Source organism: Balaenoptera physalus (assembly GCF_965194825.1).
Source record: "Balaenoptera physalus genome assembly, chromosome: 13".
NCBI lineage: Eukaryota > Metazoa > Chordata > Mammalia > Artiodactyla > Balaenopteridae > Balaenoptera > Balaenoptera physalus.
The window spans coordinates 12508751-12535815 of record NC_138892.1 but is presented as its reverse complement, the minus strand read 5'-3'; the positions used below and the strand labels follow the sequence as shown (position 1 = coordinate 12535815).

The window sequence follows — 27065 nt, the reverse complement described above, 5'->3', positions numbered from 1 at the left end:
TAAACTCTCTGGTTTAATCCTCTTTTATTTTGGATTTTCTGTAGTTTACAGTTAAATAATCCTAATCTTAATGATACAGCCTTGGATGGAAAGAGGGAAAAGTAGGATAAAATGTCTAGGAGACTTGCTTTTCCACACAGAGTAAGATGGCCCCATGGCCCATCAAAGAGGCAGAAGTTGTAGCTGTAATGTGTCTGGATCTAGGCTGTGGAATGGGATAGAACCTGTCGGCCTCGCAGGTAAATTGACTCTGGTAGCAGTCATTGGATCTCCACTCATTCATTTATCTTTTCATTCATTTATTCAACCATCCCACCATTCTCTCATGAAGTTCATTCACTCATCTATTCGTCCAATAAAACATTCCACAAAGCAGGGACCCCCAGGCTGGGGTGTGAGTTTGAGCCGGGCAGGGAAACACTTTGTAACTGAAGCTTCTCCTGGGGACAAGCAGCAGACCCATCTCTGAGCGCCAGGCCTCGGCCCCAGTTGATGGCATCTCTGATAAGTGATCACATTCCGGATTGCAGGAGCGTGCAGTTCCTGGGAGAAGGGCACAGGGCCCTCCAGTTTCCCGGGTTGTCCCTCATGCTTCCTGTGGTCAGGCAGGGTGTTCTCCCACCTCCTCCCCTATAAGAGAGCAAGGAGAAAGTCTCTTTAAGCACACCTGCACACTCATTATGTCATGAAAGGTGACTGATGTTAGCAAGAGAAGGGTTCACATGCCTTGTAGCCTCTGAAAAGTCTGTAAGACATAAAGCCTCTGCTTGGAACACAATGCTAAGAATATTCTAGAAGACAGCCAGAAACTCATAGGCCTTGTATATTTTCTCCGAAATTGAGCCAGGATCCCAGGGGAGGGTGGGGTTAAAAAAGATCACAGGACTTGCTGGGGCGGGGTGAGTAGGGAAAAGGAACCGAGAGGCAGAAGGGATACACAGGCGCTCTTCTGAGGCATCCTTGGTAGGAAACAAAGTGACTTGGCGGGAAAAATAAGGATTCACTGGATGCTCATGGTTGGCTCAGAATAAGTCAGTTTTCTTTCTGGTATTTGATGGGCCTGTACATCCTTGCAGACACTGCGGTCAGAACTAAGGGTTAGAAGACAAAAAGCAAATGGAACCATTTCTGTTGTCTTTTGTTATATAACAGACCATCCCAAAAGTTGGGGCTTAAAATAACAACGGTTTTATGATTTCTTATGCTTCTCTGGTAGGCCGGACAGGGCTCCTATTTCACATGGACTAGACAAGAGAAGTACTGGGTGCTGACCAAGAGAGGAAATAGACTGGACACACATGCAGCTGCATTCAGCTTGTGGCTGGAAGGTTCTAGAAGGGCATGTCACATGACCTCTCATCCTCCACGTGGTCTTTCTCACCACCTGGTCTCTGCTTCCCCTATGACAGCCTGGATTTCCTTACTACGTGGTGGCTGGATTCTGAGAGAGTGAAAGCAGAAGCTTCCTGGCCTCTTGGGCCCCAGCCTGGAAGTGGCACAGTGTCACTTTTGCCACATTCTATTGGTCAAAGCAAGTCCACAGTCACACAGTCGCCCCAGACTCCAGTGGGGAGGTGATAAACTCCACCTCTCCATGGGAAGAATTGTGAGTGGCCATATTTATAGATAAACTTCTGCGAGGAGTTGATAGGAATCATGGAACCCAGATGGAAAATAAGATGTGAATTACACAAATTTGGATTATGCACAGCTTTAGAGAAGCACATTTGGTGCATAGAGCGAGGCTCACCTTCCAACTGCATGGGCCTGGAGCTGGGGTTCTGCACAGCTGGCTTGGCCTGTCTTCCACTACCCTGCTTTCCTCTTCTTCAAACAACCCATCGGCTGGAGACCACTAAAGGAAAGAGAAATACACCAGGGTCACGGTCATTAGCATCCCAGAACACTGGGTTCTATTTCTGGCAGATCCAAGGTAGTTGGCAAACTTCTACCCCCTGCCTCCCAGCTCAGCACTCAGAGGTAATGAGCCCACTGCATTACGTGGCATTAGCAGAAGTGCCGAGTACCAACCAGGAGAGGAAATAGACTCCCCGCTCTCCACGAGGATCGGCCTGCACCTGGGGCTTGGGGTTCAACTCCGGGCTCAGGGGAAGGCAACTCACATTGACTGAGTGCCTACTGTGTGCCAAGTGCCACTCGGCATGTCTGGCCCCTGCTTTTCTCCTGAGCCTCATCTTGTGCTATTTTCCCATTCTTGGCTTTCCTGACAATCTGGGTGTGTTTTTGTTCTTCCAGTGGGCCACTCTTTCTCTTCCTTTGCGTGTCCTGTTCCCTCTGCTTGAAACACTCTTTCTCTGGTCAACTCCAATGCATTCCTCAAATCACAGGCTCCCTTCTCTGCTAGACGGTAGGCTCCCAGCCCAGTGTTCTCTAAGTGTTTGTTGAATGACTGAATGATGGGATGAATAAGTCCTCACAACAGCCCATTTGACAGATGAGGCAACCGAGGCAGCTGTCATCAAGCAGAGAACTAGTTCATCCAAGGCCAAGACAAGGTGAGAGGCAGGGCCAGGATTTGAATCCAAGATTGTTTGGTGGCCAAGCTTGTGCCCTTTCTACGACACCTGGCTCATAAGGGTGAATAAAGGGGTGGACAATGTTGATGGAAAGGGTGCTGGTGGAAGAAGCAAGAGTCAAGGCACCTCTCTGCCTCATCACTCACAGGGAGTAATGCCAGAGATGGAGGGGTAACCTGGGGCCAGGCTGCAAAGTTGCACAGTGTTTGGCTGAGTCTCTGTGTCTGGCCTTCCTCAATCTCTCTTGAAGTGAGGGTTTACAGGCACTTCTCTGTAGACAAGAGGTCCTAGGCCAGCGACTCAGCTGGTTGTCAGAATCCGGAGGGCCATGCTAACTCCCAGGGTCCTTGGCACCCCCCGGTTAAAGGGGCCCAGGGCAGATTCCAGGTCAGAATCAGGATGCGTTAGCCCAGAGGAGCAGTCAGAATGCCGCACTGGAGGGAACTTCCTACGGCAGAGAGAGCACTGGCTTCAGAGTCCCAGACAGACTCAGGATCCCAGCTGCACCAATTAGAGCTGAATGACCTTGGCCCAGTTACTTCACCTCTCGGAGGCTCAGTCTCCTTGTCCAGAAAATGGGGATAACAAGGGTTGTTGAGGAAGTTAAAGGAGTTAATTGTGTAGCATGCTTAGGACAGGGCCTGTCTCCCCAACTTGAGCCTGGTGTAAGGGAAGCAGTTGATAAATATTAGGTTGGAAGGCCTATTGTTCTTCCATTGCCATTTAACCTCTTCTGCCTCAGCTTCTCTTCCATGTTATGTTTTGTTCTGCATGTTTCCTGGGACTGTGGGATGATCAGATGTGGTAGAGGATGGAGAAGACATCTGTGGAGTCCCGGCCAAAGGACAAGGCTAAGGGAAGTTGGGCTGCCCTTCTGCCTCCATCTGGATCACACCAAGTCAAGGCCAAAGGGCCCAGTAAACATCTGGAGAGAAGCAGAAGTTCCATGAGCTTGGGAGGTGATGATGATGATGATGATGATGGAGATGATGATGATGATAGGTATGATGACAGAGATGATGATGGAGGTGATGATGATGGAGATGATGATGATGATAGGTATGATGACAGACATGATGATGGAGGAGCTGATGGAGGTGATGATGATGGAGATGATGATGATGATAGGTATGATGACAGACATGATGATGGAGGAGCTGATGGAGGTGATGATGATGGAGATGATGATGATGATAGGTATGATGACAGAGATGATGGAGGTGATGATGATGGAGATGATGATGATGATAGGTATGATGACAGAGATGATGATGGAGGTGATGATGATGGAGATGATGATGATGATAGGTATGATGACAGAGATGATGATGGAGGTGATGATGATGGAGATGATGATGATGATAGGTATGATGTCAGAGATGATGATGGAGGAGTTGATGGAGGTGATGATGTTGGAAATGATGATGATGATGATAGGTATGATGACAGAGATGATGATGGAGATGATGATGATGATGATGGTGATGATGGTGACGATGATGATGATGATGTTGGGTGGATGGGTGGATAGATGAGAGGGCTTGTTATAGCATGTTTAGGCCAAGTCTTAAGAAGGCAATAGGATATCATAAAAAGATCAAAGGGCTAGATATTCAAAGACCTAGATATTTTACAATCCAGGCTCTGCCTCTTACTAGTCAAATGACTTTGGGCAAGTCACTGCACATCTCTGAGCTTCAGTTCTGTCAGCTGTAAAATGGGAACAAAAACCCTTCCCTGCGAGCTCCCCTGGTGGCGCAGTGGTTGAGAATCTGCCTGCCAATGCAGGGGACACAGGTTCGAGCCCTGGTCTGGGAAGATCCCACATGCTGCGGAGCAACTAGGCCCATGAGCCACAACTACTGAGCCTGCGTGTCTGGAGCCTGTGCTCCGCAACAAGAGAGGCCGCGATAGTGAGAGGCCCGCGCACTGCGATGAAGAGTGGCCCCCGCTTGCCACAACTAGAGAAAGCCCTCGCACATAAACGAAGACCCAACACAGCCAAAAATTAATTAATTAATTAATTAATTTTAAAAAAAAACAAAAAAACCCTTCCCTGCTTACTTCACTGGGAGCATGCGTGGAGATCATGGCTGTGATCATTTTCATACACACAAGCAGCTGTGGTTATTGCTGCTGCTGCAGCTGAGGGCAAATCCCACCCACAGGCAGCCACTGCCATCAATCAGACTTAGTGCCAGTGCAAGATCTGTTACTTCCTTACCCAGGTGTCTTTAAGCCAGTTGAGTCCCTCCCAGCCTCAGTTTCCTCATTTACCAATGAGGATCCTAGTTCCACCCCCACAGAAGGTTGTGGCCTGGCTAAAATGGGTTCTTGTAGTTACAGTGATCAACCCAGTGCCTGCGAGGAGTAGGGGCTGCATGAATGGTCCTTGTTACGATTAAAGTCTCTGGTTCACTCTGGTTGTTTCTTTTCTGGCCACACTCTCAGCTTGGCTTGGCCTGGTATAATGATCACACCCTCCTGGTCATCACTGGTCCCTGCAAAACTGTCACAAGGGGCTGCCCTGTATGGTTGTACAGGTTGCTCACTGCTCAAGGGCACTCAGGTAAGGAAATTCAGCTTGTGCTTTTCCCTTCCAAAGCATAAGCCTCAGAGAGGAGTTGCCTCTGCCTAGAGGAGGTGCCTTTTTCTAATTCTCATAAAAACTGCGTATGCTAGAAGGCACCTGAGTCACCTTGTAGTGGGATTCATTCAGCTTAGAAATGTGGAATCAGATGCGGCTTCAGAGAGGATCTGACCCAATATTCCTGTTGCAAAGAAGAGAAAACTGACCACTATTCATTCAGTCATTCATTTATTGAACTTTTACTGGGCACCTACTATGTGACAAGTACCATCTCAGCTCAGAAGGAGGCAGGAGTGATCAGATGAGGGGAAGGGCACAGGGTGTGGCTGGTTCAACTGTGCTCCTGCAGACCTTTGGCCCGGGGATCACCCCCTATGTCCTTATCCCTCCACCTCCAGGGGTGTTTGGAAGGGTCCTGTAATGCCAGGTGTGGTGCCAGTTTACTCCAACTAGCTGTTCTCTGCACTGGCTAGCACCTGACCCTGTGCCCCTGATCCAGCCAGGCTCGTGCAGCTGGTGACCCACTGTCCTCTGCCGAAGGCTCAAGGCTGATTCTGATGCCCGGGACTGCTGGGACCGGAGACCCAGTTAGGGGCTGCGTGGCCCTGGATGGTACATTCAAGCAGGAAAGAGCCCTGTGCTAGGAGTCAGTACGTGGGCTCTGGATCTAGCCTGTCATTAACATGTGTTGAACTTGGTCAAGCCACAAACCATCTCTTTGTCTGCAAAATAAGAAGGCTGAGCCGCATGACATATAAGGTTTTGCCAACTCTAATCTTCTGGTCAGTGGTTCTCAAACTTTGGCACTGGAATTACTGAAAGGGCTGGTTAAAACCCGCCCTAGAGCTTCAGATTCAGAGGGTCTGGGGAGGGGTCTGTATTTCTCACAAGTCCTAGATGCTGTGATGCAGCTGGTCCAGGGACCACACTTTGACAAACCACTGCTCTAGCAACTCTGGCTGCACATTAGAATCACTTGGGGGAGCTTTAAACAGTGTGGATATCAGGCGCAACCCCAGAGCAATTAAATCAGCATCTCTGAGTGGGAGCCTGGGCTTTGTTATCATTTAAAAGCTCCCCCGGGTGACTACCAGGGATAGAAAACACTGCTCCAGAAAAGTGGCCAGAGATGTGACAGCACATTGATTGGGTAAATGCCTGATTTCCCTTTGGAGAAAGGTCTCTGAGATCCCAACTCAGCCCCTCATTAGCTGCCTGGCTTTGAACAGCCTCCCTGAGCCTCAGTTTCCCTTCCTGTAAGTGGTGCTGTTAGGACTAAACAGAACTGCCTCCCTGTGTCTGCCCTTCCCTTCCTCCTGTCTCCAAGGAGAGCTTGTGCATTCTTCTGCTCTGAGGCTGTTCAGCTGAGCACAATTCAATAAGCATTTATTAAAAACTCAGTGTGCAAGATGCTGTCCTTAATGATGTGGGAATTCAAAGATGAATCAGGCTCCGTCCCCTCTCTGAGGAGCTCACATGTAAGTGGAGATGATGAGGCATGTGTCCAAAACGTGAGACGGGATGTATCACAGGCCATAGACGAAGTAACCATGGCGAAGGCCACTGTATGCAAGGCCCCCCAGTGGGAGACCCTTAATGGGTTTCATAATCCTCCCAACAACCCATGAGGTAGCTACTAGTATAACACCCACTTTACAGATGAAGAAACTGAGGTTTAAGGGGCTGGTCAGTTACCCACAGTGCAAGAGCCAGCTTTTGTTGCCACGGCAGCCCAGACGAGGATGAGATCCACACGATTAGAAAGGCGAGGAGGCTTTGTGGGGAGAGGTGTGGACATGCTTTGAAGGATGTGTAGAAGTTCAAAGGGTAGATAGAGAAAAAGGTTTCCCAGATAGAGGGATCAGCATATACAAAGGACCAGAGGAGGGAAATCCCAGCTTCTCTAGGGACCCAGAAGTGCTTTGATTGGCTGAAATGCAGGCTAATGGTGAGGCATGCTGGGAATCAGATCCTGGTTGTTGGCCTTGTGTGCTGGGCTAAGGAGTTTAGGTTTTATATCTTAAGCCATGGGGAGCCATTGAAAATTCTTGAGCAAGGGATGGCATTTTTAGAAAAAGATGAAAGTGGTCATGGGTTACGGGACTGGGGGGGTGGGCGGTAACAGAGAGTCCAGTAAGGAAGGAGATGGCTACAACAAATGGTCCATGTGCAATGGTAAAACAAATGGGGGGGCAGGGCAGGGAAGACTAGGAAAGTGAGCACACGCGGGAGGTGTACTATTGCCACGTGAAGCTTCTTTGCGCATCAGTTCCTTATGTGCACCTGCTTACTGACTGAGCCACTCTGCACTGGGGGGCAGGGGCAGGTGGGTCTCCATATACAGCTCCCCTCAAGATGGGGACATGGTCAGTGGAGCGTGACCCACTCAGGACAGAGAACTCAGTTGAAGCAGCAGGTAATGGGTTCCTGAGCCAGCTCAGAGCTGGCCGCCTGCCACGTTTCCGGGGTGGGTGTGGAGGAACTGGCCCAGTGGCCTAAGTCCTACTGACCCCAGCTTTCCAGGTGAAGCATACCACCCTGCCTGCCTCCTGCTGCCAAGTTCACAGGCAGCTCAAGGCTCACAGCCTCTGTGCATCAAGCTGAGCACAAACCCTCCTGGGCTGAAGCCAGTTCCTAGAAGCAAAGTCTGGTGCTTTGGATGAGGAAAGATCACTGGGCTGGGATCCTACCACTTGCCGGCTGGCTGACCTTGGGCACTTCCCTTCAGCCTTTCTGAGGCCTAGATATTCCACGTCCTCCGGTTAGGGGACTAATCACACTCAAGAAGTATAAGCACTGAGTCCTCTATCTAGGCCCTCCACCTCCATCTGCCCCATCTTCTCTGATTAACTTCTTAACACCATGCAGGGACAAGCAGAGCAAGCCACTTTCTATAATCAAAGTCCAAGACCATCTTAGCACTTCTGTCACTCTGTGGACCTAGCATAGCACACCCATTTTATAGATGACATAACCAAGGCCCAGGGAATTTCCATGACTGGCCCAAGGCCAGAGATTTGAGCGGACACAGAGGCAGACTGAACACCAATCTCTCACCCAACGGAGCTGGACCCTCAGCTTGGTGCCCCCCCAGATCCCACTGACTATCATGAGGTGGGAGAATAGGTCTGGGGGCAGATTGGCAGACATCCCCCATGTTCAGGGTTCTGGAAGTGAGGGACAGTTCCCTGGCTGATCCAAATGATGGTTGGACAGACAGAGAGTTGCATGCCTTCAGTGTCCCTTTACCACATCACACAGTGAGAACATTTTCTTTTCAGCCTCCTGATAACACTGAAGGAGAAAGTCTCTGTTGGGAGCTAAAAGGTCTTTAACACCTCTCCAAAGCTGGCCGACCTCCCTTTTTTTTTTTTTTTTTAAATGACTTTTTTTTTTTTTTATTGATTGCTGGGAAGATGTTTTTATTTATTTATTTAGTTGTGCTGGGTCTTGGTTGCGGCAGGCAGGCTCCTTAGTTGAGGCTCACTGGCTCCTTAGTTGTGGCAGGCGGGCTCCTTAGGTGTGGCATGCGAACTCTTAGTTGCGGCATGCATGTGGGATCTAGTTCCCCGGCCAGGGATCGAACCCAGGCCCCCTGCATTGGGAGCGTGGAGTCTTAACTGCTGCACCACCAGGGAAGTCCTCGACCTCCCTTTTTCACTGAGGGCACATCTCAAGCCTTGGCAGGCCAATTTCCTGCTAGAATCTAATAAACTTGGTTTGTTTTCCTTGTGCTTATTTTTGCTCTTACCTTCTATTTATGGCAAGTGATACTGGTTTCCCATTTAAGGCAGTGATATAACAATTCTTCAAAAAACGTGTTTGGGGCAGTGGGGAGGAGTGGGTCTTGGAAGATACTAAGTAATAATGACTGATGTCTGCCCTGGTTCAAGGTGAGGAGAAGGGAAGGGAGAGAGGTGCTGCCCAAGGGCACCCAGGACGTCCCCAGCAGGGCTCTCTCTACGGTGCTCCCTCAGGCCTGCTTGCCGCACAGACCTCCATTCACGAGGGCTTAGGCCAGGGTGACTCCGCGGCCCCTCCTGACCGCACGTGCGCGGCCCATGTGTCATCCCGCGGGGTCCCGCAGGCCCGGAGACCTCGGGAGGGAGGTAGAGGCTCGGGCGGGCAGAATGGGCGCCCGGGAGGGTCCCTGGGAATTTCGGCGAAGGAGGAGGGCGTGGGAGCCTTGCGAGCGGGCTGCCGCCAGACCGGGCGCGAGGGGCTAGGTTCCCTCGCGGGTCACCTGCGGCCGGCGCGGTGCGCGTGTGAGCGCGTGCACAGACGTCAGCCTCCGAGGCCCGCGCCGCCTTCCGCTCCCCGCGCGCTCCCCGCGCCCCCGGCCGCCCCCACCTGCGCCCTGGTCCCACAAGCCCGGGCACGCGGAGCGCCAGACTGAGGTGCCAAGGCGGCCGCGGGCGGGGCTATGGGGCGGGGCCAGGCAGCGGGGCCCGCCGTCATTGGCCGAGCGCAGTACCGGGGGCGGGGCGCCGGGCGAAGGCGGGTGAGCGGGCTAGTGGAGGCAGAGGCGGGCGCCGGGTGGCGGGACAGGCTGCTTGCAGGCCGCGGAGGCAGCGAGTGCTAGCCGCGCGACGGGTCCACGGAGAACCGCTCGCAGGGGCGGCGGAGGGCGCCCAGGCCTGAGCTGGGCTTCTGCCGCTGGGACCGCCATCAGGAGCCTGGGCTCCGATCACTTTTCGGAGGGACCATTGACCTTGCCCTGCGAGAGGAAGAGGGGCGTTCGCCTCCAGGAGAGGGAAGGAGGGAAGAGCCAGGGCCCCGCAGAAAGTTCACCTCCTCCGGGGGCCGGAGTGGGTGAAGTGGGAGGAGGAGCCTGTGTGAGGCTAACTTGGAGCTGCGAAACGTTAGGGCGGCGTTTAAGGCCCCCTCCCACAGGCGCGCGGAGCCGAGCGCCCAGCTCCTCCTTCAGCTGCTGGCGTCGCCTTGCAGGGAGAAAGGAGCCGTCCCTCGGCGCCGGGGGAGCCGCACAGCTGCGGGCAGAGGAGGAGGCCGCGGCCGAACCGGGCAGGCACCCCCCCCCCAACCCGAGCGATCCCCTTTCGGGCGGGCGGAGCAGGTGGCATAGGCGGTCGGATAGGTTCGCCCACCCGGGACGCGCACATACGCACGCACCTACAGTCACCTGCAAAGGACCCTCCAGGAGTCTCTAAGGACCCGGAGTTGCTCCTTTTGCCCTCTCCCCCAACCCCGGAGCCCCAGGCAGGGACCCCGGGATCGGACGTCCCCACGCCTCCGGGCACCTGGCTCAGCAGGAGTCCCCCGGGTCCGGGCAGGGCAGGGCCGGCGGCAGCGAGCCGGAGCCCGCCCAGCGCCCGGGCCCCGCCGAACCCTCGGAACCCACTCATGGGGCACCGGCTCCCCGTGTCCCCTCGCCCGGCCGCGCCCAGCCCGGCGCCCCGAGCCGCGCAGAGGAGGAGCCCGGCGGAGTGACCCGGGAGCCGCCAAGGACTCTGGAAGGCTCGGCGGCCGGAGAGCAAGGCGGTTCCCCGCACCTCCAGGCGCCTGCGGGCATCCGTCCGAGCCGCGCCAGAGGCCCGGCCCGCCACTCCCAGGTAGGAGGGAGACACCCCAGCAGAACTGGGGAAGCGGGGAAGCCGGGAAGAAGGGTTTGAAGCTTGTCAGCGGAAGGCTAGGTGAAGCTTTACAGGACTAGGGAAAGTTAAACTGATTGAGCGCCTATTATGATCATCCGGCAACTTCACTTATCTAGAGAAAATGAAATTAGTTGAGCACCTACTATGTGTCAGGCTGGGTGCTTATTCCAGGAAAGAAAGACTTACTGCGTTTCTCCTATGTGCCAGATTTGGTGCTAGAAGCCTTCCATTTAAGAGATCTGGAGTAACAGCCGATTTGAATATAAGGAAACAGAGGCTCAGAGAGGAAGAGGCACTTCCCTACCCCAAACACAGCCCCTCTCCTTCCTAAGCCAGCTGCAGCCTGCAAACCTGGCTGAGGGTGGGGCTGGGATGGGGCCATTTGGTGGTGGGCTTGGTGAGGACCTCCTCTGAGGAGGGAAGATTAAGGAACGCCTCCCCTGTTCAGAGTTCCGTGAGCTTTGGGGGGAGTTGGTGCAAGGAGTGAGTTTCCTGGGCGATCCCCTTCCCAACAAGGGTTTCCTGTGACCAGCTGGCCAGAAGGCTCCCAGGTACCTCTGCGGGGCTCTCTCTCCTCCCCTTGCCCCTGGCCCTGGGAGGATGATGAAGGTGTTGTCCAGGACCTCATGGGAGGTGGGAGGCCGGGCTGGGAAGGGGCAGCCAGCTCAGAAGCCCATATTCAGGCTTCCCCTGGCATCAGAGAGACAAGATGGTGTCCCCCAAGACCTCTGCCTGCACTCCAGTCCCTCCCCACCTGACTGCTCCAGGCAGCCCCTTGACTGCCAAGAGGAAGTGCCACAAAGAAAGGAACCTGCTTGCTGTGTGCTAGGAGCTGTGTGGGCCTCTTGGCTTCTCACTGAGCTCTGAGGGCCACTGTGGGTTTGTTTCTACCATTTGAGAGATGACCAGCCCCACTAGGTCCAGTCATTTGCCCAGGGTGGCTGGGCTGGTGAGAGGCAGAGCTGGTCTGCCTGCTCTCTACCACCCTGAGCTGTCAAGGGTGGTGAGATTGGCTTTGCAAAGCCCCCAGGACTCCCCTCAGTGTGGGCATAGAGGCCAGTGAATGCACGTGGGTCCAGAGAGGCTGGGATGTGTGCTAATGGAGGAGGCTTGGGGTGTGTGGGAGGGAGGGAGGGAGGGCTCAGGGTACCACAAGGAGGAGGATGCGGCCAAACTCTTATCCTGCTGTTCTTGCCCCTGTGACCCCTCCATCTTCCAGGCAGGCCCTGGGAGAGGGGCTTGAGGAAGAAGAATGGGGTGAATGCACAGATGTATTTGCTGGGAGCTGGCTGGACAAGGTTTGGGGGAGTACTGGGCAGGGTGCCTGACCCCAACTGTCTGCAGCAAGAGAGAGAGGGAATGAGAATAGGCTTCTGGGGTCATTCCCCCCGCCTGACCCCAGCTGAGGCTTCAGTGAGTCAGACTTTGTTTTGAAAAAGATTGATTTTGGCCAGGGGGTGGGTTTTTATAGAGGTAAGAGCCCCAGTTTTGGAGCCAGCAGCCTGATTCTAATCCTGGCCTAGCTAGTCATCTGTGTGAACTGGGGCAAGTGACTCAGCCTCTGCGACCTCCAGTGTCCCCATTGGTCCAGTGGGTTGATGGTGGTCCCCTCTCCATGGGAGTGTTGTGAAGTCGTTGAAATAAGGCACGCAAAGCACCCAGCACGATGGAGGCCTGCTCAGCTGTGCTGACCATTCTCCCAGCATGGCCCCATCATCTCTGCTCCAGGCCCTTCTGCCTCCCTGGGATGAGTCACAGAACTTGCATTTGGGTACCTGTGCTGCTAGTGGCCCCCACTAAGCACTCTCTGGGCCTCCAGGGGGGAATCTACATTCTCAAAGGACCCTTTGAACTCCTCACTGTAGGGTCAGCCTGGCTGAGGATGGAGAGAAGGGAGCAGGCAGCGGTGGACGAGAGAAGCTGTGCCTACAGCGCTGCCCATAGTGCCTCCTCTGGGGGAGGAGAAGGGAAGAACAGTGCGGGGGTGGGAGGTGCTGTCACCTGACGGCCAGGTGTCTGGGCGTTTCACACAGCCCCACGTGGCTGGGGCCATGTGAAGACTCGCAGTCTTCTCTCAGAGAGGAAAGCCACAGATTTTTTTTTTTTTTTTTTCTCCTTCTTTGCCCTCTCCTGACCCCATGCCTCCTCCCTCTGACTTCCTCAGGCCCATTCAGTCGCCAATGTTAGCACGTCTATACCAGGAGCTCTGGGCTAGAGGCTGGGGCAGAAGATACACTGTCCCTGGGGGCTACTGGCCTCCTTCCCTCTCTGTGTAGACAGAGGTGACCACCAAGATCCAAGGTCCCTGCAGAGGGACTTGCGGAGGGGGCCATCCTGGTGTGGGACCTCTTTCCCCAGCAGCCCGCCTCCGTTGAAGGTGCACACAGCCTGGCTCTCCCAGCCCAGGAGGAGACTGAAAAAAGTTCAGTGCTGTTGGCTTGCAGCCCTCTCTCCCCTACTGCCCACCCAGGGGTGTGTTCAGGGCACTGAGACCCTCCTCATTGCAGCCCCCTGGGCCAGCTAGACAGGGTGTGGGTGGAGGGCGAAGGCCCCAGAAGGAGGCTTTGAATGAGCTCCAAAGGTAGAGCCATTTGCTTCATTCATTCACAGATCATTTACTGAGCACCTGCTGTGTACATGGCACTGAAATCCTGTGGGATAAATTTGAAGTTGGCTTCAGGCATGAATTGCAAAGGGGATGTAGAGGTCGTAGGCTTGGAGTCACCATCCTGGCTTCCTTATTAACTAAATGGGCCAGTCATGTAGACTTTTAAGCATCAGGTCCTTATTTGTGAAACAGGGAAGGGAATACGTACTTCATAGGGAGGTGGTGAGGGTACTCCATGGCAGGGGGGCAGACTGCCTGGGGTCAAATCCCTCCTTGGCTGGTTACTGGCTGTGTGACCATGAGCAAGGTACTAAACTTCTCTGTGCTTCAGTTTCCTCATCTGTAAATTGGGGTAACCATCTACCTTCTGGGGTTCCTGAGGGATGAAGCAGGTTAGTACACGTTCAGCACTTGGAGCGCTCTGCATATATTAACTGCAAAATAAACGTCAGCTGTTATTATTGTTCTATACTTAGCACAGTGCTTGGCACACTGCAGGGCTTGGTTACTGGTGATCGTTGTCATGGCTCCAGGCCTGGGTCAGCGGTGGGCTGAGCCGGCTTATTGTGTGCGTCCCTTTGCAATTCATTCATTGAGATCATGGTAGCTTGGCATCGGCCATGGTGGGAGTATTCATGGAAATTGACAAATGCTACCAATCAGAGCTTTCATAAAGGTCTTTTTGAGAGCCGCTTTACTGCACGGCGGTTCTCAGTCAGGCAAGGAGAACGCCCTGAACAGGTCGTGTGCCAGAAAACTCACACACAAGAGGTGTCTCCACCTGAAGTCTCTTAGCATCATGGCAGATGTAGACATTTATGATGTTGGAGAGTGCCAGGGGGTGAATGAATGAGGCTCTCCAGGCTACTGACCTGGGGCATCACGGGGTGGGGACCAGTCAGAGTTAGCACCACAGCCCTTTGTGCAGATTGAGAAAAGGCGCCTTCTCTGAGCAGATGAACACCAAATAAGACGGCCTCCCACTTTCCCACCCAGCCGGGGGCCTTGTGCAGTGCCCCACCTGCACCACCCTGTGTGGCAGCCCGCTGAGGGCAGAGGAGATCTGTATTTCAGCAGGCCTGCACCCATTTGTAGCTCGTCTTCTCTAGATGGGTGGGCGGCTTCCTGCTGGGTTTGGCAGGAGGCAGAGGAGCCTTCAGAGAGGAGGTGGCATGTGAGCCAGACCCTGATGCGGGGAAGACGGTGCTCTGGGGGAGGGGCTAGCACGAGCTGAGGGCTGGAGGCGGGTGCCAGCAGAGCGCAAGCTCACTAGGGGTTCCGGGGGGCATTCTGGCAGCTGCTGAGATAGGAAACGAGGGTGGCTGGACTGTGAATGGCCCTTGGGTGGGCCTGATGGAGCCCCTGGAGGTTACTTATCTTTAACTGGGGTTTGGAGCTTGGATCCATTTCGGCCTCTCCCGCAAGCCCAAGAGGCGCCTGTAGAAAGTTCTGATGAGAAAAGTGACTCCCGGGGAAGTTAAGCTCCTTACCCAAGAGCAGTAGCAAGTTAGTGGTAAAGCGAGGAGTCAAGCCCCAGCAGTCCCGTGCTGTATAAACAAACAAACAAACAAATAAATAAGGGGTGAATGAACGCAAGGGTGAGTGAATGAGTGAATGGGTGGATGAATGAAGGAGGAAAGAAAAAAACAAGAGAAGGACGAGCAGGCAGAACTCCAAGACCTTTAGAGAGACCCCAGTCCAGTGTTCCCATTGTACAGACAGAAAACTGAGACCAGACAGGTGGCCGGCAGGGGAGGCCAAGGCTTCCAGCAAGGGCTGCAAGGCCGGGCCTCGGGCCTCCTGACGCCGGCTCCCGGCTCTCTGCCGCAGCCCCGAGCCATGATGAAGACCTTGTCCAGTGGGAACTGCACACTCAGCGTGCCCGCCAAGAACTCGTACCGCATGGTGGTGCTGGGCGCCTCGCGGGTGGGCAAGAGCTCCATCGTCTCTCGCTTCCTCAACGGCCGCTTCGAGGACCAGTACACACCCACCATCGAGGACTTCCACCGGAAGGTCTACAACATCCGCGGCGACATGTACCAGCTGGACATCCTGGACACGTCCGGCAACCACCCCTTCCCTGCCATGCGCAGGCTCTCCATCCTCACAGGTGGGTGCCAGGGGTGGGCACAGGTGCTTGAGTATGTGAGCGTGTGTGCTCGGTACTTTACAGTTTGCAAGGCACTTGCCTATCTGAGATGAAGCTCACGACGAGCCCCCTTAGCACTGTGAAGGTCAGAGAGGTGTTGCTGCTTCCCGAGCAAAGGATGGAGCCGGGTCCCCAGTTCCATTCTGTCTGACTCTGGATCGATTGCTCATGGCTGCTGGCGCTGCCTTCCAGATCAGGAACTGATAGACTCTGCACTGGGGCTTTACCTCCCCAGGGAACAGAGGGGCTGCTGCCTTCCTTCTGTGGGGGTGACCCAGGAGAGCTCCAGGGCCCGGGGTCAGTCCGTCGGGCTCTGATCTATTAACACTGCAGGGCTTTTCCACCTCTCAGAGAGGCAGGGGCAGGACCCAGGATCAGCCAGAGGGGCTGGTGGGGACCTGCGGATGCTGGGAACTCGGTAATAATCACAGTAACGGCCATGGCAACGCTTGGTAACGCTTACCAAGAGCTGTGTGCCTGGGCCTGTTTCTAGAGCTTGGCATGTATGTATTTAATCCTCACAACTAACCTAGGAGACAGGTATTTGCCTCCATTTTACAAGTGGAGAAACTGAGGCCCAGAGAGGTTGAGTTACTCCAGGTAATAACACAGCTGGTAAATGAGTCTGCCTCTCATGCTTTACCACTGGGCTCTCCTATAGCCTCCTGGCCCGGCTGGGAGTGGTGGGGAGGGAGGAGATTGTGGGAGACTAAGGGGGCAGGTAGAGATGTGAGACTGGGCCATGATTTTCATCACTCAAGCAGTTTTGTGTGGTAGCTAAGAGGACACGTCCAGAAACTGGTCTGCCTGGGTCCGAATCCTGGTTCCACTGCTTCCTGGTTTTGTCCCTCTGAGCGAGTGACTTTATCTCTTTGTGCCTCAGTTTTCTCATCTGTAAGTTGGCATCAATTAGCACCCATTCCAAAGGTCTTTGTGAGAACTTAAATGAGTTAATATAAGGAAAGTGCTTGGTGATTGGAAGGTAAGTGCTCAAGAATTATGGGTCTTAAACCTACATTTGCAGTATGCCTGCGATGGGCTATGCAGGCCCATTTCCTAAACCCTGCACCTGCCATTGCTGGGCGGCGATGAAGGGAAGGAATGAGCAAGTAACCCCCCAGCCATCACTAAAACAACCCCACAAATCGAGATACTTCTACACCAAGAAACCCTAGCCATGCCCACCCCTCTCCCCACGGCCCGGTCAAGACTCCTCCCTGAGTGCCCTGGACAGATGGCTTCCTCTTCCGGCTGTCCTTGCTGACCATCTGACCCAGATCACACTCAGACTGTCCCACCCCACGTTTTGGAGAGGGAGTGTGTGGGCAGAAGGAGCCTGGGCTGACCTGGGTTCCAGTCCTGGCTCTACCACTTGACGGCTTAGATGTGTGACCATACGTCTGGACCTCAGTCTTCCCAGCTGCACAATGGGCATAACCTTGCTTCCTCCCAGGGTGGCTGCGAGGACTGCAGGAAATCGCGTGGGGGGCATTTCCAGGACTCGATGGAGATTGCAAGGATGTCTGCTCTCCCGGCCGTGGGGAGGGGACTGGGTGCCCACCAACAGAAATAAGGCTAACGGAGGGAGAGAGTAGATGTGGAGAGGGACCACATGCGTATTTCCAAAGTTAATTTTTAATTACACAAATAACACACAAACACACCCTCCTCTAAACATACAGATAAGGCTAAAAAGCCCCCTTGCCCCATGCCCCCAACCGCAGGCTCCTGCCCCCTCCCCCGAGGTAGCCACCCCATCAGTCTTCCAGACCCCCCATGAACACTTTGACATTCACATTTGTGTCCCCATAACAGAGAGTATTTTCGTCTCATTTTTACGTGCACATATCATTCCAAGCACATCTGCCTGCTGCCCGCTTTTTTCACTCACCAGCCCGTGCCTCATTTTCCAACCTGGTGCTGGTACACAGCAAATTCTGAAAGCCATTAATTCTGCCGCCAGCTCTCCTTCCAGCTGCCAGCCAGGCGTCTCTGAAGTTTGGCATCACAGCCTTCCATCTGAATATGTCAACGCTGCAGAGCCCTCAGGGGCCCGGGATTAGCCTTAACGGGATGGGTTTGGCAGCCTAAGCAGAAACGGTTGCCAGGCTGGCGCTGCCTTACAAGTGCCTTTCTAAACAGTCCACACCGTCCTCCATCCCGTCCCACCCCGTCCACAGGACCAGCTTTATGAACACCCACTGTGCGCCGTGACGACATCTCCCTCTGCTCCAGAGAGCATCATTGGCTGGAACGTGGTCCTGAATGTGGCGTGTGCTATTCTGGGGGGACAAATGGCGTGCCCCGGGGGTCCAGAGGAAGGAGGCAGCAGTGCTACCAGAAGCTGGCATCACTTGATTCTCCTCTGGAGAACTTGGGCCAGCCCCAGGCACCTTTGAGCCTCGGTTTCTTATAAAACAGGGATCTTAACATCTCCCCACAGGTTCTCAAGAGTTTAAGTCAAAGTGCAAAAGGTACTTTGAGTGTGAGATTGTGATCATTGTAGTGAGATGTGGAAATTGGGGTGGAGGCACCAGCTCTCTCTCACCCTCCCCGCCTCCCCTGCCACCTCCCCATCATCCCTGTTTCAAAGACCTGCGCTGAGGGATGCAGCGAGTTGTAGCAGGGGTAGCGTGGGCCTCGGAAGCTAGTGTTCACTTGTTCATACGTGATTTATTCAAGAATCAGAGGACACCTGTGTGTGCCAGGACCAGCCAGGTGAGGACAGAATCGGGTCCACATCTCGGCCTAGCTACACCTGAGCTGTGTGGTCTTGGGCTGGTTGCTCACCCTTTCTGAGCCCCAGTTGGCTCACCTGTCACGTGAAAGTAATGAAATCTCCCTCACAGATGTTCCATGAGGAGTCAAGGGGGAACCCACACGACTCTCGCAGGTGCTTGTTCTCATTATCCTTTTGAGACCCGAGATCACTGAGCATGTGTCACTTTCCATTCATTTTCTCATCAAACCTTCAAAAGCATCCTGCATGGGACAGATGGGGAAACTGAGGTTTAGAGAGGTGGTATGACCCGCTGAAGGCCGTGTGGCCAGTGAGTGGAGGGGGCAAGAGGTAAACCTAGGCCTGCCTGATGCCAACACTCTGCATTCCAACTATGCTTCCGGGGCTATTCCAGGCCCTGGGGATGTGTGCTGAACAGCAAGACCCCTGCTCTTGTGGAAACTGTATTTCTTATTATTCTAACACAGTCCACACAAGCTCACAAATCACTCACCCTGTCTCCAGCCCTGCCGGGAAATGTAGGGCTGATTGATTGTATTTGAACCAGGCTGTGCCACATATTAGCTCTGTGAGAAGGGATTTAACCTTCTGGGCCTCAGTCTTCTGCTCTGGAAAATGGGGGGAATAATAGCAGTTCCCCACTAGAGTCACTGTGAAGGTCAAGTCAGGGAGCGGGGAGGGGCGAGGGCACGTGGTGCGGTCAGGAGGCGCCTGTGAACTCACCGCCTGGGGTTCCTCTCCCCACAGGCGACGTTTTCATCCTGGTGTTCAGTCTGGATAATCGGGAATCCTTCGACGAGGTCAAGCGCCTCCAGAAGCAGATCCTGGAGGTCAAGTCCTGCCTGAAGAACAAGACCAAGGAAGTGGCGGAGCTGCCCATGGTCATCTGCGGCAACAAGAACGACCACGGCGAGCTGTGCCGCCAGGTGCCCACCACCGAGGCCGAGCTGCTGGTGTCGGGCGACGGGAACTGTGCCTACTTCGAGGTGTCGGCCAAGAAGAACACCAACGTGGATGAGATGTTCTACGTGCTCTTCAGCATGGCCAAGCTGCCGCACGAGATGAGCCCCGCGCTGCACCGCAAGATCTCCGTGCAGTACGGGGACGCCTTCCACCCCAGGCCCTTCTGCATGCGCCGAGTCAAGGACATGGACGCCTACGGCATGGTCTCGCCCTTTGCCCGCCGCCCCAGCGTCAACAGTGACCTCAAATACATCAAGGCCAAGGTCCTCCGGGAGGGCCAGGCCCGCGAGCGGGACAAATGCACCATCCAGTGAGCAGGCGGGACGCTGGGGTGGGGCTTGGGCGGTGCCTTACGGTGGGGGTGGGGCGTGGCCCCGGGTGCCCGCTGCCCGCATCCCCCCCCATGAGACCCCAACAGCAGTCACGTTGGCGCCAGACTGGAGGACCCCAGCCTCCAGCCTCTGTGCAGTCTCCTGCCTTCAACCACTTCCCTCTGATCCCTCCTTTCCGCCACTCCCTCTTGGTTTCAGCTTCTCCGTGGGTTGGGAGGGGAATCCCTGCAGGACAAGAGGCAAGGTTGGGTGACATCTGAACTTATGCCAGGACCCAAGTCAGCGCTTGCCTGAGGGGCCAGAGGGGCCAGGACCCCTGCATCCAATGGAGACTCCTGGAACATCCCAGATGAAAATGAGACCCAGAGCCAGCTGGGAGAGGGCTCCGCTCTCCTGGAGGAAGACCCAGCTTGGTTTAGGAGGCAGCTGGGAGTCTCCTCCCACCCCATCCTGAAACGCTTACCCTCTGGCTCAGCTGGTTCTATCCCCTGCCCCCCAACTTGGCCCTCAGCTGCCCCCGACATTGAGCCAGGGGTGTCTGTGTGTTCGAAGGAGGCGTGGCTACGTCGCCTGGCCCTTGTCCATCTCTTGGACCGCCTTCCTCAGCCTCTTCTCCCAGGTTCCTCTCGTCTGCTGGTTGTGCTTTGTTGTTGCAGCTGTTATGTCGTGTTCCCAGTAGGAAAGGAAATTGCTGTACTGTGAAAGCCTAGTGACCCCTCGTTGGCAAGGCCCCCCCAGTGTAGATCCACTGCCTCCACTGGGGACACCTTCGTCCCCCATTCCAGATGGGGTTTCTGTGGCCTGTCTGCAGCTGGACGCAGCCCTCTACCAAGCTTCAGCGTTCACACTCACACAGGCGGGGCAGGCCTGCGAGGGCAGCTTCTCCTCTTGCCTCTATTTCCCAGAGCGGGTGGATGAGACTCAGAGCGCAAAGTGACAGGCCCCAGCTCCGCCTCCCGGCTAGTTCAGGACGCAGCTCCACCTGGAACCACGCTGTCCTCTACTGTGCTGGTTCCTCAAGCATTTATTGAGCGCCTGCTGGGTGCTGGGTCCACCGTGTGCTAGGAAACAAAGAGGGTGAGCAATGCACTTTACGCCCCCAAGGCCAAGCCTCCCCGGCTCTGGCCTCTTTCCCACCAGCCGCCTGGCCGCTGCCCACCCCTGCTGCCTCTGTACACGCAGCTATTGGGAGGCATGAAAGAGCAGCTGGGAGCCAGAGCTGAGCCCGGGAGAGGCAGGTAGGAAGAGCTCCCAGTGGGCCTTTTCCTGGTGCCTGGGATTGGGTTGTGCTGGGTACCAGGCGTGGTGGGATTTGAACCCATGGACCAAAGGCTCTTGTCATCAGCTCTTACAAAATACATTTTATATTTTAAACCTCCTTGAAACTATTGAAGTTCAGGGCCACAAGGAACCTTAGTGGTCATCTAGTGAATCTGAGGCCCAGAGAGGGTAAGTAACTTGCTCCAGGTCACACAACAAGCCTGTGAGTGGCAGAAGCAGGGTTAGGTCTGGCATTCAGCACGCACCATGGTGTGCCCCTCTCCTGATGCTGCCTCATCCCCTGGGGCCTTCAGGGATTTGAGGTGTTGTCTCCCTGACCCTGTCCCTAAATCGGCCTTTGAGGGCTCCTGTAGATTCTGTGTACATTGTGCCCACGTATATCCATGTACATACACATGAACACACAGACATAAACGTGCCCTGGCCTCAGCTCTGCACACCCCCTACCCCACCTTGGCCCCTGCTGCTCAAGGCAGCCACTCTGACCCTGCTTCTGTGCCCACACCTGGCCCCAGCTTGAACCCTCTAAGCAGACCGGGTACCTTGGCCAGGACAGGTGTGTGGCCTGGTCTCACTCAGTCACACCCCTGCTTCCCCCTCTCTCTGTGTACACTCTCTATTAAAGTGGGTTTGTTTCTAAGCCGTGTCCTTGACCATGTGTATTTTCTGTATTTCCAAGAAGAGGTGTGGCTCTTCCTCCAACCAAAGCTGGCCTTTCCCTCCCCAGATTGCACCTGCCTGGTGCCCTTGCCCTGCGTGTCAGCACTGAGTCAGCCTTTAAGGTTAAGTATGTGGAGGGCGGGGGGGGCGCGGGTGGCAGGGATAAAACCCCTGGCTCCTGGGCCCTCTGGAGGAGTGGCAGGTCAGACAGAGAGGCCTCCCCGTGGGCCATTAGCCCTTTGGGGTCACCATATGACCAAGTTCTGGGGGGCTTCCAGAACCACCCAGAGAACATTTGGCAAGGTCTAGAAACAGTTCGGATTGTCAAAACTGGGGAGGGGGGCGGCATGCTATTAGCACCTGGTGGGTAGAGACCAGGGACGGTGCTGAACACCTCGCCATAAAGTGTTACCCGCCCTGAATGTCAGCAATGGGCAGCCTCCTCGCTTGGACCGTCAACCCTTGAGATCAGGACACGGCCCATGTCTATGTATGGTTGATACAACTTTCTGGATGGTGAACACTGGACAAGCACAGTGTGCCCTTGTGTGAAACGAGACAGGACATGGGAGGGGAGTGGCAGGTGGAGGTGGGGGGAGAAGGTCTTGTCCCCATGTAAGCCCGAACATGGCGCCTTGGACCGAGGTTCTCCCTCGGCGGAGGGAAGGGCATCAGCCACACACCTGCTGCGTGATTGACACCTCTCCCCTCGCTCCATCTTCATATCTTCCAGCCCCATAAGAAACATGCTCCTTGTGTTCACCCCTTCTTGTGGTGGGGAATTAAGCTCAGAGAGCTCAATATCTCGTCCAAGAAGGCACAGCTGGTGAAGGGGCAGGTCGGGGACTTGAAACCAGAGGCCGTCTGAGCTCCGTGTGAGTGAGGAAAGGATTTTGCATCTGGCAGATGGAGACAGGTCTGTGCTTTTGATCAGTCAGCAAACACCACTGAGCAGGGAGGTTCATAGAGAAGGAGGACAAGGTCTCTGCCTGCCAAGGGCTCACGAGCCAGAGGGAGAGACCCCTGTGCGGACATTCACAAAGCAAGGTGAGCCCGGCTACGGTGGAGGAAGACCAGGTGAGCCTGGGAGAGCGCCCGACCTCTGCCTACCTGGGAGCCCAGCTTCCCTCCCATCCTTTGCCCATGCCAGCCAGAGAAGGTCAAAGTGGGAGACAAGTCACCCTGATGCTCTCCCAGTCCTGGTTTCTGTAAATGTGAGATGTGGAGGTGAACATTCCCTTCTGCATTGCAGGTCAGAACTGCACCCTAAGAAGGGCTAAACGGAGAGGTGGCTGGGCACACCTTCCATGCAAGCCTTCCACGGTGCATCGGAGCCGGGGCACCTCTGCCACGCCCTCCCTCCATGGGGGACCGTGAGCAAGTCCTGTCTTCTCCCAGGCTTCAGTTTCTCCATCTCTAAGTGGGGGGTGGGGAGGAGGACAGCTGGACCAGACAGCACACGAACAGCCCCTTACAGCCCTGTGTTCTCTGCGAAAAGGAATTAATATTCCTACTACATAACCCACAACATTCTGATCGTTACTAAACAGAACACGTTTGCTCCAGCCCCGGCCCCAGCCCCACCCCGTGCATCCCCCAGATTCGCCCTGGAATGGGGTTAACAAGCAGAAAGCTGGGGCAGAGGAGGAAGACGCCCCTGACAAATAGCCCTGGCGTGGAGGGTGGAATAGGATTGCAGGAAAATTCCCCTCATGGGGAGACCATTCAGAGATAAGCCCAGGACAGCCAGCTTAATTCCCAACCTAGGAAGGGAGCGGTGGGAATCTGATTTCAGAGAATTCTGAGCTATGAACTCTAAGTACTTGTTCTGTTCCGCCTCCCTGAACCTGTTACTCATTCCAAAGAAAAACTTCAGCCTGCATCCAGGCTTGGTGGGGGCTGATGCGAGGCCAGCTGGGGCTCTGCTGGGCTCGGCCTGTTCCTGCAGCCTCTTGTTGCATCCTCGAGGCAAAGCTATGAGGAAGGATTATGAATCCCCATATGAGGGAACTGAGGCTCAGAAAGGTAAAGGCACATGCCCCAGATTGTACAGCTGGCAAGTGGCAGAGCTGGGCTAGAATTCACCACTGATTGCAAAGCATGTTTTCTCCCCAGAGCTTTCATAACTGAGCCAGCTAGGGGCTGCTCTCTGGAGGGAGAAGCCAGCAGTTTGGGGTGTGATGTCTGAACATGGTTCAGGTGTCATTCACAGGGATTGAGATGCCCTGCCACTCATAGCCAAGGGCGCAGCCACTGTAGCCGGAGGAGAACTTGACTTCTCCTCATGAAGAAGCCCAAGGTGAGTGTGCTAGGCCAGAGTATGGCTCTGCCCCACCTGGTCATTCAGGCATCCAGGTCTCAGGCTCCTCTATCTCTAGGACCGTGTCACATCTGCAAGGTCAAAGCCACTGCCACATTCAGGTTCAGCCAGAAAGTGAAGGGAAGAGAGTGCAGACACTGCACATCTGCTGTTTTCAGGGCCCTGGGCACATCCCTTCCGCTCACTTTCCACTGGCAAGACTCAGTCATGTGACCAAACCTACCTATGAGAAGGGCTGGGAAACACAGTTCCCTGCTAGGTGGCCCCGTACCCAATGGTGACTCGTGGAAGAAGAGGAGGAGTGACTGGCTGGCCAGCTAACTGTTCCCATGAAGCCACCCTCGAGCAGCAAGTCTGGACCTCAGGACTCACATTCAACCCGACTTCCAACAAGCTCCACTCAGTAGACGCGATCAGAAAGCAGCTCTGACCTCCCACTGTTTCTTTCAAGTGGCTCTGGGTTTTGCATTCCCTGTCCCTCCATGAGAACTGGGACTGTCCCATGACTTTTCTCATCTATACCAGAGGCACTTCGGATGGCCATACAGCCTCAGTTAAAAATCTCTGGCCATGTGATGACTGACATTTCTGTCTTCACTCAAAGGAAAGACCTTCCCCCAGCTGAGTTCTGCTGTGCACAAAAAGCTAGAATTTGGGGAAGAGAAGGGTGGGCTTGTTCTCCTCTTTTTTCACTCTCCATCTTCCCTTTTAGCTAATTCCAGTTGCTCTCTCCTCCGTTCTTGGGAGGTGGGTCAGGGAGGAGGCGGGGGGAGAGGAGGTCAGTGGGACAGGGACGTTCCCACTTGCGGGGCACCGTGGTATTGCGGTAAGACTGTGTCATGCTCAGAGCTTGGGAGATGTTTAATGATGGTACTAAAATCTCAGGGGCAATTTTGTAGATCTTTCAGAAACCATCCTGCCGTCACTGGGGATCTTTCACCTGTGGGTGTCCTGATGCAGTTCTGTGCATCTCTGTTTGGAGTGCCAGCTTAGTCCTTCTGTGGCCCCTAGGAATGTTCCGGCATCTGTGGATTCCCTGTGCTGAGGCCTCTTGTCTTTCCAGGATGCTCTCTTGGACAGGGCTGAAGGCATCCCCACACCAGCGTTCTCTCATGGTTATCCCACATCTCCTCCACATGAAACTCACATCACTTGCCTCAATTAGCTTGAGTATAAGTTGATCTGAGTTCAGTTAAGTGTCTTTAGCATCTAACCCAGATGGTCTATCACCCACTAGATTTATCAGGCAAGGACAGTGGTCCACAGAGCCCTCGGCTACAGGAACGTGCGTCAAGCACTTGAGGCTTGCGACGAGGGCAGACACTCTCACAAGAACACCACAGTGCTCTCCAAAAATTCTCTTTCCCAAGAAATCCTCTTACTATTGACTCATATCTTTGACGTAGGTGAGAAGTATGAGCATCAAGTAGCTGGTTCTTGGCCACCTACATTGAAAATGTTGCCTTTGGTTTGGCATCTTGCTTTAGAATCTGAGGTCAATCTTGCTGGGTCTCAACCAAAAAGAAGGAGAGAGGGCCACGTCATCCACCAGGTAAAAGGGGGCAGGGGAATGACACTCAGGGAGGGGCTCCAATCTCATCCAGGAAACGGAACACTGAACAGAAAATTGAGTCAGATCCCAGTGCAAGGACTGAACCAGCCCAGGTATCCTGGGCACACACCTTAATGTGTGTCTCAACAAGAGAGGCAGAGCATTTTAATAGTTAATAACATAGACTCTGTTCTGAGACTTTCACATCCAAACCTCAGCCCTGCTATTTTCAAGTTGAGAGTCCTTAAGCAAATTACTTTTGTTTTGGTCAGCTTTCACTGCAGTAATGCTGTGTAACAAACTACCCCCGAATTCAGTGGTTCACAACAAACATTTCTTCTTATGCTTACCGGACTCCAGGTCAATCGCAGTCTGAATGGTTTAGGCTGGACATTGCTGGTCTTGACTTCAATACTGATCCTGTTTTAATTTAAAATTTTGATATTTTGTTCATTGTGATGTTTTATTCCATTTAGGCTGCTATAACAAAAGTACCATAAACTGGGTCTTAACAATGTGCCCATGTTACATCATAAATTGGCTTATAAACAAATTACATATTGATAACAGAAACTGGCTTATAAACAACAAACATATATTTTTTCACAGTTCTGGAGGCTACAAAGTCCAGGGTGAAGGCACCAGCAGCTTCAATATCTGGTGAGGGTCTGCTTACTTTTACATAGATGACCATCTTTTCACTGTGTCGTCACATAGCAGAAGGGGCAAGGGAGCTCTCTAAGGTCTCTTCTATAAGAGCACTAATCCCATTCATAGGGGCTCCACCCTTGTGACCTAACTAACTCCCCAAAACCCCACCTCCAAATACCGGCACACTGGAGGTTAGGGTTTTTTTTTTTTTAATATATCAGTGTTAATTTCCTGTTTTTAAAATTAATTTATTTATTTGTTTTTATTTTTGGCTGTGTTGGGTCTTCATTGCTGTGCGCAGGCTTTCTCTAGTTGCGGTGAGCGGGGGCTACTCTTTGTTGCGGTGCACCGGCTTCTCATTGCGGTGGCTTCTCTTGTTGCAGAGCACAGGCTCTAGGTGCGCAGGCTTCTGTAGTTGTGGCTCACGGGCTCTAGAGCACAGGCTCAGTAGTTGTGGCACATGAGCTTTGTTGCTCTGCGGAATGTGCGATCTTCCCAGACCAGGGATCGAACCCGTGTCCCCTGCATTGGCAGGTGGATTCTTAACCACTGCACCACCAGGGAAGCCCTGGAGTTTGGGTTTTAACATATGAATTTTGGGGCTGGGGGGACACAGACATTCAGTCTACAGCAGTGGACTTTTTGCATTACTTTTTATTTTTAAAAATATTACATTAAGTATTATTTAGCTTGAGCCCTGAGTTATTATTGGCATCTCCTCAAATTTTTGCACACGAGGCAACTTCCACCCTCACCTCACCCTGGCTCCAGGCTACCAGGTAGGTTCTGGTCTGTTCCACATGTTTGTTCTAGGACCACCCCGCCTAGGCTGAAGAGCCCGCAGCTACCCAGGGTATGAATTTCTATGATGAATCATTGGAATACAAAAGGATGGAATTGTGAGATGTCTCCTAAGACCTCGGCCCGGAGCTGACACACTCTCACTTCTCCCATACTTCATTGGCCAAAGCAAGTCATACAGCCAGCCCACAGCCCATGGGGTGGGGAAATACTCTGTCCACTCCAGGGGGTCACATGGCAAAGGGCTTGCATATATGTTCTAACACAGG

At 53.9% G+C, this 27065-nt stretch overlaps 1 protein-coding gene and 1 long non-coding RNA gene across 4 annotated transcripts; one reads left to right on the top strand and one right to left on the bottom strand.

The window, feature by feature from the left end:
- LOC309640965 lies at nucleotides 1-11124 on the bottom strand. The gene is made up of 3 exons (XR_014252466.1): nucleotides 10926-11124; nucleotides 1751-1855; nucleotides 1-630 (listed from the first exon to the last, which is right to left on the bottom strand). It is a non-coding gene; the product is annotated as an uncharacterized lncRNA (long non-coding RNA).
- On the top strand, nucleotides 9653-21452 carry RASD2 (RASD family member 2). 3 transcript variants are annotated; one of them, XM_082420466.1, is made up of 3 exons: nucleotides 9653-10697; nucleotides 15178-15457; nucleotides 18984-21452. In XM_082420466.1, the coding sequence occupies exons 2-3, from the start codon at nucleotides 15187-15189 to the stop codon at nucleotides 19511-19513; spliced, it is 801 nt and encodes a 266-aa protein (XP_082276592.1). In that variant the 5' UTR covers nucleotides 9653-10697; nucleotides 15178-15186; the 3' UTR covers nucleotides 19514-21452. The 3 variants fall into 3 exon arrangements, with proteins under 3 accessions (XP_082276592.1, XP_082276593.1, XP_082276594.1); XM_082420467.1 differs by having other exon boundaries at nucleotides 15066-15457; XM_082420468.1 differs by lacking the exon at nucleotides 9653-10697 and adding an exon at nucleotides 11215-11290.
- Nucleotides 21453-27065: the final 5613 nt, after the last annotated feature.

Bases quoted from the DNA above. Each gene is read 5' to 3' on its own strand.
- RASD2 (XM_082420466.1), top strand. From the start codon at position 15,187: ATGATGAAGACCTTGTCCAGTGGGAACTGCACACTCAGCGTGCCCGCC. The intron at 15,458-18,983 runs GTGGGTGCCAGG...CTCTCCCCACAG, and splicing joins CAGGCTCTCCATCCTCACAG to GCGACGTTTTCATCCTGGTG.